This window comes from Pseudorca crassidens, chromosome 7 (assembly GCF_039906515.1).
Source record: "Pseudorca crassidens isolate mPseCra1 chromosome 7, mPseCra1.hap1, whole genome shotgun sequence".
NCBI lineage: Eukaryota > Metazoa > Chordata > Mammalia > Artiodactyla > Delphinidae > Pseudorca > Pseudorca crassidens.
In genome coordinates, this window is record NC_090302.1 from 104,879,286 (window position 1) to 104,892,892 (window position 13,607).

General features: G+C 44.8%; 1 protein-coding gene across 10 annotated transcripts in view; it reads left to right on the forward strand.

Annotated features, from left to right (window-relative positions):
* The first annotated feature begins 1,436 nt into the window (after positions 1-1,436).
* The window catches only part of EPHX2 (epoxide hydrolase 2), a 67,395-nt gene continuing 55,224 nt past the window's right edge, over positions 1,437-13,607 (forward strand). For 3 of the 10 annotated variants that reach the window (XR_010945170.1, XR_010945169.1, XR_010945171.1), the window contains exon 1: positions 2,432-2,674. Coding sequence is in view for 5 of the 10 variants with exons in the window: in XM_067745235.1 (XP_067601336.1) it covers positions 2,574-2,674 (101 nt within the window). In the remaining 5 variants the exon portion in view is untranslated. Of the gene's footprint in view, positions 1,500-2,427; positions 2,675-13,607 lie in introns of those variants that run through there. The other 7 variants (XM_067745231.1, XM_067745235.1, XM_067745233.1 and 4 more) reach the window with 7 other exon arrangements.

A 13,607-nucleotide genomic window follows, 5' to 3' on the forward strand; every position in this document is an offset into this window, starting at 1 on the left:
AGCAGGAGGTGGGAAGGGGTAGCAGGGGCAGGAAATCCAACACGAAATCTAATGAGTTCAGTGTAATGAGTTCAATACAAATTTAGTGACTGACGGCAGACGTAACTTCTGAATTTTCACGACTACATTAGCCATGTTTTATGAATCCGTGCTATCACCTAAAACAAATTTTATAAATATTCAAATTAGCAAACATAAGGGTTAGGATGTACATTTCAAAAAGATATCCCTTTTCCATAGCCCAGCTGAGTGAGCTCTCATCTTCCCGTACCTTGGGTGGCAGAAAGCACAGCGGGACAATGACCCATGACAAAGAGCAGAGCACAATAAAATGCAGTCGAGACCTCTAATCTTTGCCTCAGCAATTCATCCAGGAAGCTCTGTAACTCACCAGGTGCTATAGTTTACAGCCCAGGAATAAACAAAGGTCCGTAAGACAGCTCCATAATTTCACCAAAGATGATTTCCATCTAAAGTGGAGTCTCATATTCTAAGTTTCTTTTTTTTTTTTAAGGGGGATTTATAAAATCCAGTTCGGTCAGTGTGACCTTTCTCTTCACTTCGCTACATTTTACAAACACATACATGTATTCCTAAACAGTACTGCACCAGTCAGGCAACAGAAATCACTCTAGTTAATTTAAATAGGGAGAGATTGAATACAGGAAATTAGGAACCTGCAAAATCTTTGAAAAGAATGGCATAGTGAGCCTCAGACTGGGCCTTTAAGAAAGTCTCCCAGAAAAACACCACCACGGATGTGGAAGCTGTCACCTCTGCCCCAATCAGCTGGCCACCACTGGGACTGAGTTCAAGGACACAGGGGCTAGCTGGAAACCAGGGGTCCAAGTTCTTTGAATTGAGCAACTGGAAGGGAAGGCCCTTTAGTAAGACCAGGAGCAGGCCTGGGAGGTGGGAATGCAGCCAGAGTTCTGTTTCAGTCATGAAAAATTCGAGATAACCTATGAGATATTCATGAGGAAGTGCTGAATAAGAAATTGCATATGCAAGTGTGGAGGTAAAGGGAAGCCTAAACTGGAGATTTCAATTTAAGTGGTTTCATACTACATAAGCAGGCTGTCATTTGCTTTCTTTTTTTTAACTCAATTTTACTTTTGAGATCACCAACTTCTTGAGTGACTACTGTATGTATTCACTTTAACCCTGACTCAGTCTTCAAATCTAGGGTAATCTAGCATCTATCTCCAAAAACTCCACTGAAAGTGTTCTGAAACAGGTCACCCAGCGTCGTCCAGGTGCAATATCGAATTTTTTTTTCAGTTATTTCTACAACATTTGGTGTGGTTAATTATTTCCTGCTTCTCAGGAGCGGATCTCAGAAAACACTAACTGTCTCAGGCACAATCCCAGAAGAGGTTATAAAGCAAGAGAAGCAAGTGTGGTCCTGGTTCACTAGAACAAGACACCCCAAGGCAGACTCATATCTTTTGTCGATCAGATTGATGGTTGGTAGATCAAGTCTTTCTTGATTTCAGCAGGTATCTATCTCTTCTAGCTAAAGGGGGAAAATATCTTGGGTAAATTCACAGATGACACTGTGAAGGAGGGAGGGAGGTCTTCGGCACCGATGTCCTGAGCTGTGCTCATGGCAAGTTGGAACATCAGGCCAGGAGTATGTTTTAATTCATGGAGCTGACTACAAAGGCACCAAGAGTCCAACAACCCATTTGCAAGCACAGCTCGGACACTCCTAAGGCTTAGGTTTTCCAGAAACACAAATGAGCCAAGAGTGTGGTTTAAAACAAAGCTCAAACCTTTTTAGGCAGCATTAGTACAAGAAGGCTGTACAAAGGGGTAATCATAGTTCACATTTATTCCTTCTAAACTTCATTTCACAAGAGACTGGGATGGACGTATTCTGGGTCGGCATACAATACCTGGAGCATGATATTTTATTCTAGAAATACATTTTGCTTTGACAAAGAAGAGTGTGACTAGAGGCTCACGGTCAGGATAGTGACAGACCTGTAACTATATGTACAGAATCTAGAAAAGAAGGGCAACAAAGCTATTACTTTACTAGATATGACAACCAAAACGAATATAGAGGATCCAAATATTTAATGAAGAAACTTTTGGCCTCTCTCTCTCTCTCTCTCTCTCTCTCTCAAGGGTCTGTGGCCTCTGGCTCTTTCTCAGGCCCCCTTTCTCTCCGGGCCGAAGTGAGATTCTAGCCCCAGGTCCAGGCGCCGGGAGGCGGTGGAGATGGAGCCTGGGCCGCGGTGGGTGCGGGTACATCAAGTGAAGCCGGGTGGGACGAAACGCCGGCGGCACCAAGACGAGGGGTTGGGGCGGCTGTGGGGCGTGGTCAAGTCCGGGACAGGGGGCGAGGCGGAGGCCAGGGCAAGGGGGTTGGGGGCGCCGGGGCCAGAACAGAGGGCGGGGCGGAAGCCGGGGCAGGGGCGGAGCCGGGGCCAGGACAGGGGGCTTGGGCGGGGCCGAACTCGACTTGGGAGGCCCCGTCGGCTCGCCGCTCTGGTCCCGCGCCCCGGCCTTCGTCCATCTCCTCGCAGCGGTCTGTACTTGGGTGGAAGGCTGAGGTGCAGGCAGTCATGGCGCTGCGTGCTGCCGTGTTCGACCTGGACGGGGTCCTGGCGCTGCCCTCGCTCGCCAGCTCCTGGGACCGTGCGGAGGAGGAGCTGGCGCTGCCCAGGTAAGGGGACCCGGGCCGCTGCCCGCACTCAGAAGCCTGCGCGGGTGTGTCCGGGCGGCAGGAGCGCGAGCCCTGGGAGAAGTTGCGTTTCGGGACTCCCAGCCCTGGTTTCAGATTGCTGTAGGGCGAGAGCGCTAGGTGAAAGGTTAAAACAATTACTCGACCCTAAAGTACCAGTGTGTGTAACTAGATCCACTGTCTTTCTGAATGCTGATTATTTAAATCTCTCTAAGGACTCCAAAATTGACCTTTATATTGAAAGCTTTTCTTTTTTTGTGTGTGGTACGTGGGCCTCTCACTGTTGTAGCCTCTCCCGTTGCCGAGCACAGGCTCCGGACGCGCAGGCTCCCGACGCGCAGGCTCCGGACGCGCAGGCTCGGCGGCCATGGCTCACAGGCCCAGCCGCTCCGCGGCATGTGGGATCTTCCCGGACCGGGTGCCCTGCATCGGCAGGCGGACTCTCAACCACTGCGCCACCAGGGAAGCCCCTGAAAGCTTTTCTTAAAGTAAGAGAAATTGCTCCGCGAGCTGACTGCTGCCCGCTTACTTCTCTGTAATGGAATGGATCTTAAAGACCTAAGCTGAGGTTTCTAGAGAAAAAAGTCCTGTGCCCTGCACATTATAACAGCAAACCAGAAACGGCCCCAAAGCCTAAGCACTGGAAAATGGTAGACAAGGAAGCATCACCAGTAAACGTGACGTTCAGGAAGAGATTTCAGTGACATCAGAAAATATCTGTTACAATAAGTGCAAAAAAACTAACCCACCAGAGTGTACAACTATTTATACAACATGGAAACTATGGAAAAACTATTTTTCAACTATGGAAAAAAGCTACATGTTGAAAATGCCTGGAAGAAATATACCAAAATATCCCTCTGGCTGCACCAATTTACATTCCAGTCGGCGCTGTACAAAGGTTTCCCTTTCTCCACATCCTTGCCAACACACATTATTGCTTGTCTTTTTGATAATAGCCATTCTAACAGATATGAAGTGATATCTCACTATGGTTTTGATTGCATTTCCTGGAAGCTCTTTTAACCACGGTGTTGTTTCACTTTATTTTTTTTTGGCCCATAAATTTTATTTTTTTTAAAGACATAAAAAGAGAGTAAGCTACAATATGAGATATGTTTGTACCTGTGACCTCGTCAATGTGGGAGTGAACATGACTTGTGAATATATAAGTCACAAGTATACTTGTGAGTATACCAGAGAATATACTTGAGAGTATATTTGTGAGTACACAGGTCACAAGTGTACAAGTTTACAGATGTGGGGAATTTCAAAGAGCACTGGTCTCTGAGTCAGACCCAGGTTAAAATCTCAATTCTAACACTTAGAGTTGGGTGACCTTGCTTAACCTGACTTAGTCAACTCAACTGAGACCTTAGTGTTAGTCTTAAAATAAGAAAACACCTCCCCCAGAAATTATTGTGCTAGTTAGATTAGATGACGTGTAAGGTGGGTGGGTAACTGTGTTCCTGATACATCTTTTTATTTATTAAAGTCTCATGCACATTCAGAGTGATTTTGGGGCATATTTCGTTCATCTAGTGTGACACTGACTCACACATTCTCCCTGTGACCACGGTCACGATTGTTCCCAGAAGCCATAAACAGGTTATAGCAAACCTAGCTGACCCCAGGAGGTCAGAGTCTGTGACTTTGACCTTATTAGCCTATGGAGTCTGTGAACTAACCATGAAGGTGTGAATTCAGACAGTGAGCCTCAAGGGCCTACCTTGCACTGGGCATTTCCAACTTGCCTGCTATCTGGTATAAAAACTCAGACATCCACAGGTGCCATAGTTCAAAATGAAGGCAGTGCCATGAGAGGTACACAGTTCTTAGTTGCTTCAAAGGAGGGAGAGATTAGGTCTGATCAGGGGGAATCAGGAACCAGAGGCAGACCCTGAGAAGACTGATAGGATGCTGATGAGGAGAGATGTGAAGGGAGGACTTTCCAGGTGAGCAAAGGCTGGGAGGTGGAAAGCAAGGAGAGTTCACAAAACACTGAATATTCCAGCCTAGCCAGACAGGAGGGAAGGCATGAGAGGGAAGTGAGGAAGTTGGCTGGGCCTGCATTGTAGCACCACGCGAAGGTCAGGCTGAGTGCGTACCTAATTTGATAGCAGTTGACTCTGAGTTGAGCTGGGGTGGAGATGTAGTAAAATAATTGTTGCTCACAATCAGCTGCGGTGATGGATCAAGTACATCGGCAAGAGGAAAGAGGCCACCGCTCCCGGTTTAAGATTTGAGAGTTTGGCAGCTGGAAGGGGGAACAGTGTGGAGAGATGGTGAAGCCCGGTGGAGACTGGAACAGAAGCAGACGAGACCTTCTTGAGCTAGGAGTTTGCAGGGTCACTGGCATGGAAGACGAAGATGAAGATGAAGAATCCAGGCTGCAGGGGACAGAGGAAGCCTGTGAGAGGCTGGTGTTGAAGCTGAGAGTGGATTAGGGGGTGAGGGCCCAGACATCTGTCAATACCTGCCTGAGGACAAGGTGGTGCGGGGGCCAGTGGCTGTGCTGAACTCCAGCAGTGGAGAGATTGTTGAATACCTGGGGTGAAACAGAGGGATGCAGATTCCTCCAGCATCATACAGGGGAAGCAGGGAGAGGGAGCTCCAGTCTCATCTGTGGTCCTCCAGAGCAGAGGCCGCGGAGGGTGTGCTTGCTGGAGAAGGTGGTGCCTTGGCAACGGCGGCTGACATGATCTGGAGGAACCAGGATGGTTCCCTGAGATCCAGATCTGACCTGTAGACAGTCATCGTGTGCTGCATTTAATACCTTCTCACCCAGCCTCGTGGACGGTCTGCCTGGCACCACTGGACTGACTGAACCCTTGGAATGATTAAAGTGTCAGTTTCTTTCAAAAATGTTGACCCTAGAACTTGAGGTGCTCGCCATATGCACTGCTCAGTGAACGTTTTCTGAGCACGAGAAACAAGTGACCAGCCAATACAGAAAGAGTATTTGAGAAGCAGAACTTCCTACTCATATCCTGTGTGCTGTTTCAGGAAATATTTATTGAATGTTTCCAGGAGCTTCTGGGGCAGTTCCCAGATTTGGGGTTGCTCTTTGCACCTCTGGGCTTCTCTGTACTGTCTGAAGCATCTTTCCTCATTTTTAATTTTACATATGGGTTTTAATTTGACAACTGATAACAGAAATGCATTCTTATTATGAATATATTCAAATGAACAGAATAATGTAGAACAGGAAAGGTCAGTTCCTCTTCACCTTTCCTTGTTCCTTTCCCCATCCCAGATATCATCTTAGTTGACACATAGTTCATTTATCCAAAACCAAGGGTTTCGTTTGTTTGGTTTCATAATTTTGGGGCAGTGAAATCCGACCTGTCTTCATGTGGTAGCAAGTCTGATCTGAACAAGCATGAGGCTTACCACTATCTATCCTACTACTGTAAATAGTCACACATCTCACTGTAAACATATTAATGAGTTTGATGATGAAGGCTGCTGCAGGCTTTCCGGGAGAGGGTACTTAATGTGTGGTATAGCCCCCATTTTACCTTAACAATCGGAAAGATTCTGACTTTTGAAACTCACGTAGTTCTGAGGTTTCAAATAAGGGATCGTCAGCCTGTCACTTATTTATATGAATTTACAGACACATTTACGCATAGAGTGGTAGGTAGGTAGATTGGTAGACAAGTAGGTTAAAAAAAAAACAATAGAATCATAGAACATATATTGTTCTAGGTTTTCATTTTTTTACGTAATTTTAGCTTTCATTCGACAGTTGGATATCTTTTGTGTCCATTTACATAGATCTACCTTGCTCTTTTTAACCACTCCTTAGTATTCCACAATACGGAAGTGCTGTAATTTATTTAACCATTTTTCCCTGTTGGTGGACATTTATTTATTTGTTAGTTGTCACTGTTACAAATAATGTCACTAATGTTTCTGTAGGGTAGTTTTCTAAAAGTGGAGTTGCCAAGTAAAAGTGTATGTATTTACATTTAAAATATTGACAGATCCTGCCAAGCTGTTCAAAAAATGCTGTACCTGTCCCGACATTGCATGAGAAGGCCAGCCCAGATCCTCCCTGCAGAGGAGATGGTTCTCTTAAACCCTTTTTTTTTAAAATAAATTTATTTCTTTATTTATTTTTGGCTGTGTTGGGTCTTAATTGCTGCACACAGGCTTTCTCTAGTTGCAGCGAGCGGGGCCTATTCTTCATTGCGGTGCAGAGGGTTCTCATTGCGGTGGCTTGGGCAGAGCATGGGCTCTAGGTGCAGTTGTGGCATGCGGGTTTCAGTAGTTGTGGCTTGCAGGCTCTGGAGTGCAGGCTTAGTAGTTGTGGCTCACCAGCTTAGTTGCACCACGGCATGTAGGATCTTCCCAGACCAGGGCTGAAACCCGTGTCCCCTGCATTGGCAGGCGGATTCTTAACCACTGCGCCACCGGGGAAGTCCCAACCCTTTTAAACTTTGGCCAGTCAGATGAAGGAAAAACATTACCTTGTATCAGTCTGCATTTTCCTCTCCACTGTTCATTGTTGTTGGCTATTTGTATTTTTTCCTTTGGCGTTTACCTGTTTATACCATTTGCCCATTTTTGTATTGGATTGTCACTTCTTGGTTTCTAGGAATTCGTGATTTCTACCATGATTTATGTTTTCCACTTACCATCTCTTCTGCTACTTCTTTTTTTCTCCCTTCTTTTTCCCATCTTTGGTTGGGTTGATCAAGTTCTTTTCTTCCAGCTTCCCTTGGGGAAACATCTTGTTTCTAGTCTTCTTACTGATACATTTTGTTTCTCGTTCTCCTTAAGATTACTTTTGTTTTTTTAATATGCATATATAGTAACTCCTACTATTAACATAATCTTTTCTGTCAGCAGACATGTTCATTGCTACCTGTGTTTTTCCTATCAATATAATGATGAATTTGTCTGGTGTTTGTCCTGGGTTCCTAGTACAGAGCTTCTAAAAACCCTTGGGATTTCCTGAGCGATCAGTGTGTCTTTGTTGTGCTAATGAGGTTACTCACCTGGTGGGAGGCTCTGCAGAGCTTCCTAATGCGGGCTGGTCACCAGAAAGGCCCATCTCTGTGATTAGAGGTTTGAGACTTTGTACCTGCCAGAGCTCTAGGGAGGGGAGAACCCTGGGGATTTAGTTCAGACATGTAGCCAATGAGTTAATCAATCATGCCTAATGAAGCCCCAATAAAATCTCTGTACACTGAGGCTCAGTGGAGCTTCCTGGTTGGTGACCGCATCAGTTTGCCAGGAGGATGATGTGCCCTGATTTCATGGCGAGAGGGCCCCGATGCCCTGTGCGCCCTCGCAGACCTTGCCTCCTCTGTATTCTTTAAAATAAAACTTAATAGTAAAACTTAAAAGTAAGTAACACTTTTCAGTGTTCTGTAAGTTGTTCTAGTGAATTATCAGAACTGGAGGGTTGTGGGAACCCCCAAATTTGTAGCCAGATGGTCAGAAGTATGGGTGGCCTGGAGAACCCCTGAGACTGCAGCTGGTGTCTGACGTGAGGGCAGGTCTGTGGAAGACTTGCCTTCAACCTGTGGGGTCTGTGCTAACTCTGGACAGGTAGTGTCAGGATTGAATTGCAGTACACCCATCTGCTATTGGCCAGTTGGGGTGGAAACAATAATAACATTTCTGCCCCACACTGCCACAGCCAGGTTACTTAACCATCCTTCCTTCCAGCCTCTCGTGCTCACTCTCACCAGAACTTTCCCCAGGCAGGTAGATTACTTTGCTTCCAGTTTTATCATGAGACAAATCTGCTGCTTCCAGCTCCTTTGCCTAATACAGTTGACCCTTGAACAACACAAGTTTGAACTGCGCAGGTCCACTGGTACATTGGTTTTTTTGTTTGTTTTCAGTAGTGAATACTACAGTACCACACTATCTGAGGTTGGTCAAATCCAAGGATTTTGAGGAACCACGTAGTCAGAGGGCCAACTATGGGTTATACAGGGATTTTTGCAGAGGGTCAGTGCCCTAAACCCCAGTGTTGTTCAGGGGTCAGCTGTACATTATTAGCTATGAATGTATGTATTCAGTAGGTGAAGATTCCCTTTGGGGAACAACGATTGAATTCTAGATATAATGGTTGAGTCTCAAGAGTTCAGGTGTGCAAAAATCACTAGTAACGATGATAGTAAACAGTGTAAGATTAAATTTCATATACAACTAATGTTTTCTGGATGATTGAGGAGGATACAAAATGTATGCAATATAATCTGATTTAAAATGATGGCTGGGAGGGAGAAAGAGGAGTATTGTTTAATGGGTTCAAAATTTTAGGTTGTAAAGATAGGAAGACGAAGAAGTTCTGGAGATGGATAGTGGTGATGGTTGCACAACAGGGTACTTAATGGCACTGATCTGTACACTTAAAAGTGGTTAAAATGGTCAGTTTTAGGTCCATCTTGTTTAATGTATCATTTAAAGCTTGAGTTTCCTTCTTTATTTTCATTTTGGTTGATCTGTCCAGAGGTGAAAGTGGGGTGTTAAAGTCCCCTACTATGATTGTGTTACTGTCGATTTCCCCTTTTATGGCTGTTAGTATTTGCCTTATGTATTGAGGTGCTCCTATGTTGGGTGCATATATATTTGCAATTGTTATATCTTCTTCTAGGATTGATCCCTTGATCATTATGTAGTGTCCTTCTTTGTCTCTTGTAATAGTCTTTATTTTAAAGTCTATTTTGTCTGATATGAGAATTGCTACTCCAGCTTTCTTTTGATTTCCATTTGCATAGAATATCTTTTTCCATCCCCTCACTTTCGGTCTGTATGTGTCCCTAGGTCTGAAGTGGGTGTCTTGTAGACAGCACATATATGGGTCTTGATTTTGTGTCCATTCAGCCAGTCTATGTCTTTTGGTTGGAACATTTAAACCATTTACATTTAAGGTAGTTATCAACCTGTATGTTCCTATTACCATTTTCTTAATTGTTTTGGATTTGTTATTGTAGGTCTTTTCCTTCTCTTGTGTTTCCTGCCTAGAGAAGTTCCTTTAGCCTTTGTTGTAAAGCTGGTTTGGTGGTACTGAATTCTCTTAGCTTTTGGTTGTCTGTAAAGCTTTTAATTTCTCTGTCGAATCTGAATGAGATCCTTTCTGGGTAGAGTTTGATGATGTAGGTTTTTCCCTTTTATCACTTTAAATATGTCCTGCCACTCCCTTCTGGCTTGCAGAGTTTCTGCTGAAAGATCAGCTGTTAACCTTATGGGGATTCCCTTGTATGTTATTTGTTGCCTTTCCCTTGCTGCTTTTAATACTTTTTCTTTGTATTTAATTTTTGATAGTTTGATTAATATGTCTTGGTGTGTTTCTCCTTGGATTTATCCTGTATGGGACTCTCTGCACTTCCTGGACTTGGCTATTTCCTTTCCCATATTAGGGAAGTTTTCAACTATAATCTCTTCAAATATTTTCTCAGTCCCTTTTTTTTTCCTCCTCTTCTTCTGGGACCCCTATAATTCGAATGTTGGTGCGTTTAATATTGTCCCAGAGGTTTCTGAGACTGTCCTCAATTCTTTTCATTCTTTTTTCTTTATTCTGCTCTGTGGTAGTTATTTCCACAATTTTATCCTCCAGGTCACTTATCCATTCTTCTGCCTCAGTTCTTCTGCTATTGATTCCTTCTAGAGAATTTTTAATTTTTTATTGTATCGTTCATCATTGTTTGTTTGCTCTTTAGTTCTTCTAGGTCCTTGTTAAACGTTTCTTGTATTTTCTCCATTCTATTTACAAGATGTTGGATCATCTTTACTATCATTACTCTGAATTCTTTTTCAGGTAGATTCCCTCTTTCCTCTTCATTTATTTGGTCTGGTGGGTTTTTTTCTTGCTCCTTCATCTGCTGTGTGTTTTTCTGTCTTCTCATTTTGCTTAACTTACTGTATTTGGGGTCTCCTTTTCACAGGCTGCAGGTTCATAGTTCCCATTGTTTTTGGTGTCTGTCCCCAGTGGCTAAGGTTGGTTCAGTGGGTTGTGTAGGCTTCCTGGTGGAGGGGCCTGGTGCCTGTGTTCTGGTGGATGAAGCTGGATCTTGTCTTTCTGGTGAGCAGGACCATGTCCAGGTGTTTTTTGGGGGTGTGTTTTGGGGTGTCTGTGACCTTATGATTTTAGACAGCCTATGTGCTAATGGGTGGGGTTGTGTTCCTGTCTTGCTAGTTGTGTGACATAGGGTGTCCAGCACTGTAGCTTGCTGGTCATTGAGTGGAGCTGGGTCTTAGCGTTGAGATGGAGATCTCTGGGAGAGCTTTCACTGTTTGATATTACATGGGCCAGGAGGTCTCTGGTGGAGCAATGTCCTGAACTAGGCTCTCCCACCTCAGAGGCTCAGGCCTGACACCCAGCCGGAGCACCAAGACCCTGTCAGCCACACGGCTCAAAAGAAAAGGGAGAAAGAAAAAAAAAAAAGACAGACAGACAGAAGGAAAAATAAAATAAAGTTATTAAAAAAGAAAAAAGTATTAAAAAGAAAAAAGTATTAAAAAAATAGAAACAAGAGAGCAACCAAACCAAAAAAACAAATCCACCAGTGATAACAAGTGCTAAAAACTATACAAAAAAAAAAAAAATGGACAGACAGAACCCTAGGACAAATGGTAAAAGCAAAGCTATACAGACAAAATCACACAAAGAAGTGTACCCATACACACTCACAAAAAGAGAAAAAGGAGGAAAAATATATATTTATAAAATTTTAAAAAAAGAAGAGAGCAACCAAATCAGTAAACAAATCTACCAATGATAATAAACTTTAAATACTAAACTAAGATAAGCATAAAACCAGAAACAAATTAGATGCAGAAAGCAAACCCCAAGTCTACAGTTGCTCCCAAAGTCCACCTCCTCGATTTGGGATGATTCGTTGTCTATTCATGTATTCCACAGACGCAGGGTACATCAAGTTGATTGTGGAACTTTAATCCGCTGCTTCTGAGGCTGCTGGGAGAGATTTCCTTTTCTCTTCTTTGTTCTCACAGCTCCCGGGTCTCAGCTTTGGATTTGGCCCCGCCTCTGCGTGTACGTCACCTGAGGGCATCTGTTCTGCACCCAGACAGGACGGGGTTAAAGGAGCAGCTGATTCGGGGGCTCTGGCTCACTCAGGCCGGGGAGAGGGAGGGGTATGGATGCGGGGCGAGCCTGCGGCGGCAGAGGCCTGTGTGATGTTGCCCCACCCTGAGGCGCGCCGTGCGTTCTCCCGGGGAAGTTGTCCCTGGATCCCGGGACCCTGGCAGTGGCGGGCTGCACAGGCTCCCAGGAGGGGCAGCGTGGATAGTGACCTGTGCTCACACACAGGCTTCTTGGTGGCGGCAGCAGCAGCTTGAGCGTCTCATGCCCGTCTCTGGGGTCTGCGCTTTTAGCCGTGGCTCGCACGCGTCTCTGGAGCTCATTTAGGCCGTGCTCTGAATCCCCTCTCGTCACACACCCCGAAACAATGGTCTCTTGCTGCTTCGGCAGGTCCAGACTTTTCCCTGGACTCCCTCCCGGCCAGCCGTGGCGCACTAACCCCCTGCAGGCTGTGTTCACGCCGCCAACCCCAGTCCTCTCCCTGCGCTCCGACCGAAGCCCGAGCCTCAGCTTCCATCCCTGCCTGCCCCGGCGGGTGAGCAGACAAGCCTCTTGGGCTGGTGAGTGCCGGTCGGCCCTGATCATCTGTGCGGGAATCTCCCCGCTTTGCCCTCCGCGTGCCTGTTGCTGTGCTCTCCTCCGTGGCTCTGAAGTTTTCCCCCTCCGCCACCCGCAGTCTCCGCCCGCGAAGGGGCTTCCTAGTGTGTGGAAACCTTTCCTCCTTCACAGCTCCCTCCCACTGGTGCGGGTCCCGTCCCTATTCTTTTGTCTCTGTTTTTTCTTTATCTTTTCCCTACCCAGGTACGTGGGGAGTTTCTTGCCTTTTGGGAGGTCTGAGGTCTTCTGCCAGCGTTCAGTAGGTGTTCTGTAGGAGTTGTTCCACGTGTAGATGTATTTCTGATGTATTTGTGGGGAGGAAGGTGATCTCCGCGTCTTACTCCTCCACCATCTTGAAGGTTCCCCGCTAATCTCTTTCAAGGGTTTTAATTTCTCTTAATTTTGTAGTTTTTAGTGTAGTGTAAGACGTAGTGTACACGTCTTTCATTAGATTTCTTTTGTTCGTTTGTTTTTTAATTTTAAGGTAAATGATATTTAAAAAAAATTTCATTTCCAATTGTTTGTTATCATTTCTTTTAAACCATCTCTTTCCTGTCCTCAAGATTTTTATTTTGATCTATCTTTAAGTTGACTAGAAGTCTTTCTTGAATTTTTTTTCCAGGAAAGCCGTGATAGCAAACAATTGTATTAGTTTTACCTGTATGAAAGTGGTTTGTGTGGTTCTCAGCTTATGAATAATCAACGTTGTGGTCGGACCAGCCCTTGTGGTTCTTACTGTGACTGCAAGACACCCTTCAGGAGTAGTCATCAGGGAAAAAAGTAAAGGTTTGTTACTTACAAGACCTGGAAATCACACAGCACTCCTAGGGCCACACAGTGAGGACGTGAGGAGAAAGAGAGCGAGCACATGGGCCCGAATTCTGCTTTTACTGGGGATCATGGTGGGGGCCACTGTGGTTTTGTGGGCTCACTCTTTATTGGCGAATTTAAAACCAGAGCAGGAATTTAAAGCATGGGAAGAGAAAAAACCAAATGACCCAACTGGTCAGTTATTGAAATCAACCAAGATCTCTAAAACAAAGGACCTCACTGGACATAAAGTAAGTTGTCTGTGGATGGATTGGGGGCATATTGTTTCTTGTTATCTTTTTATCTCAGTGTCTCCTGAGTATTACTCCACAATCTTCTTACATTTAAAGTTGCAGAATAGAAGGCTGTTATCAGTCTGAATTGTTTTTCTTTTGTGTATAATCTGTTTCTCTACACAAAATGTTGTCTGTTATACTTTCT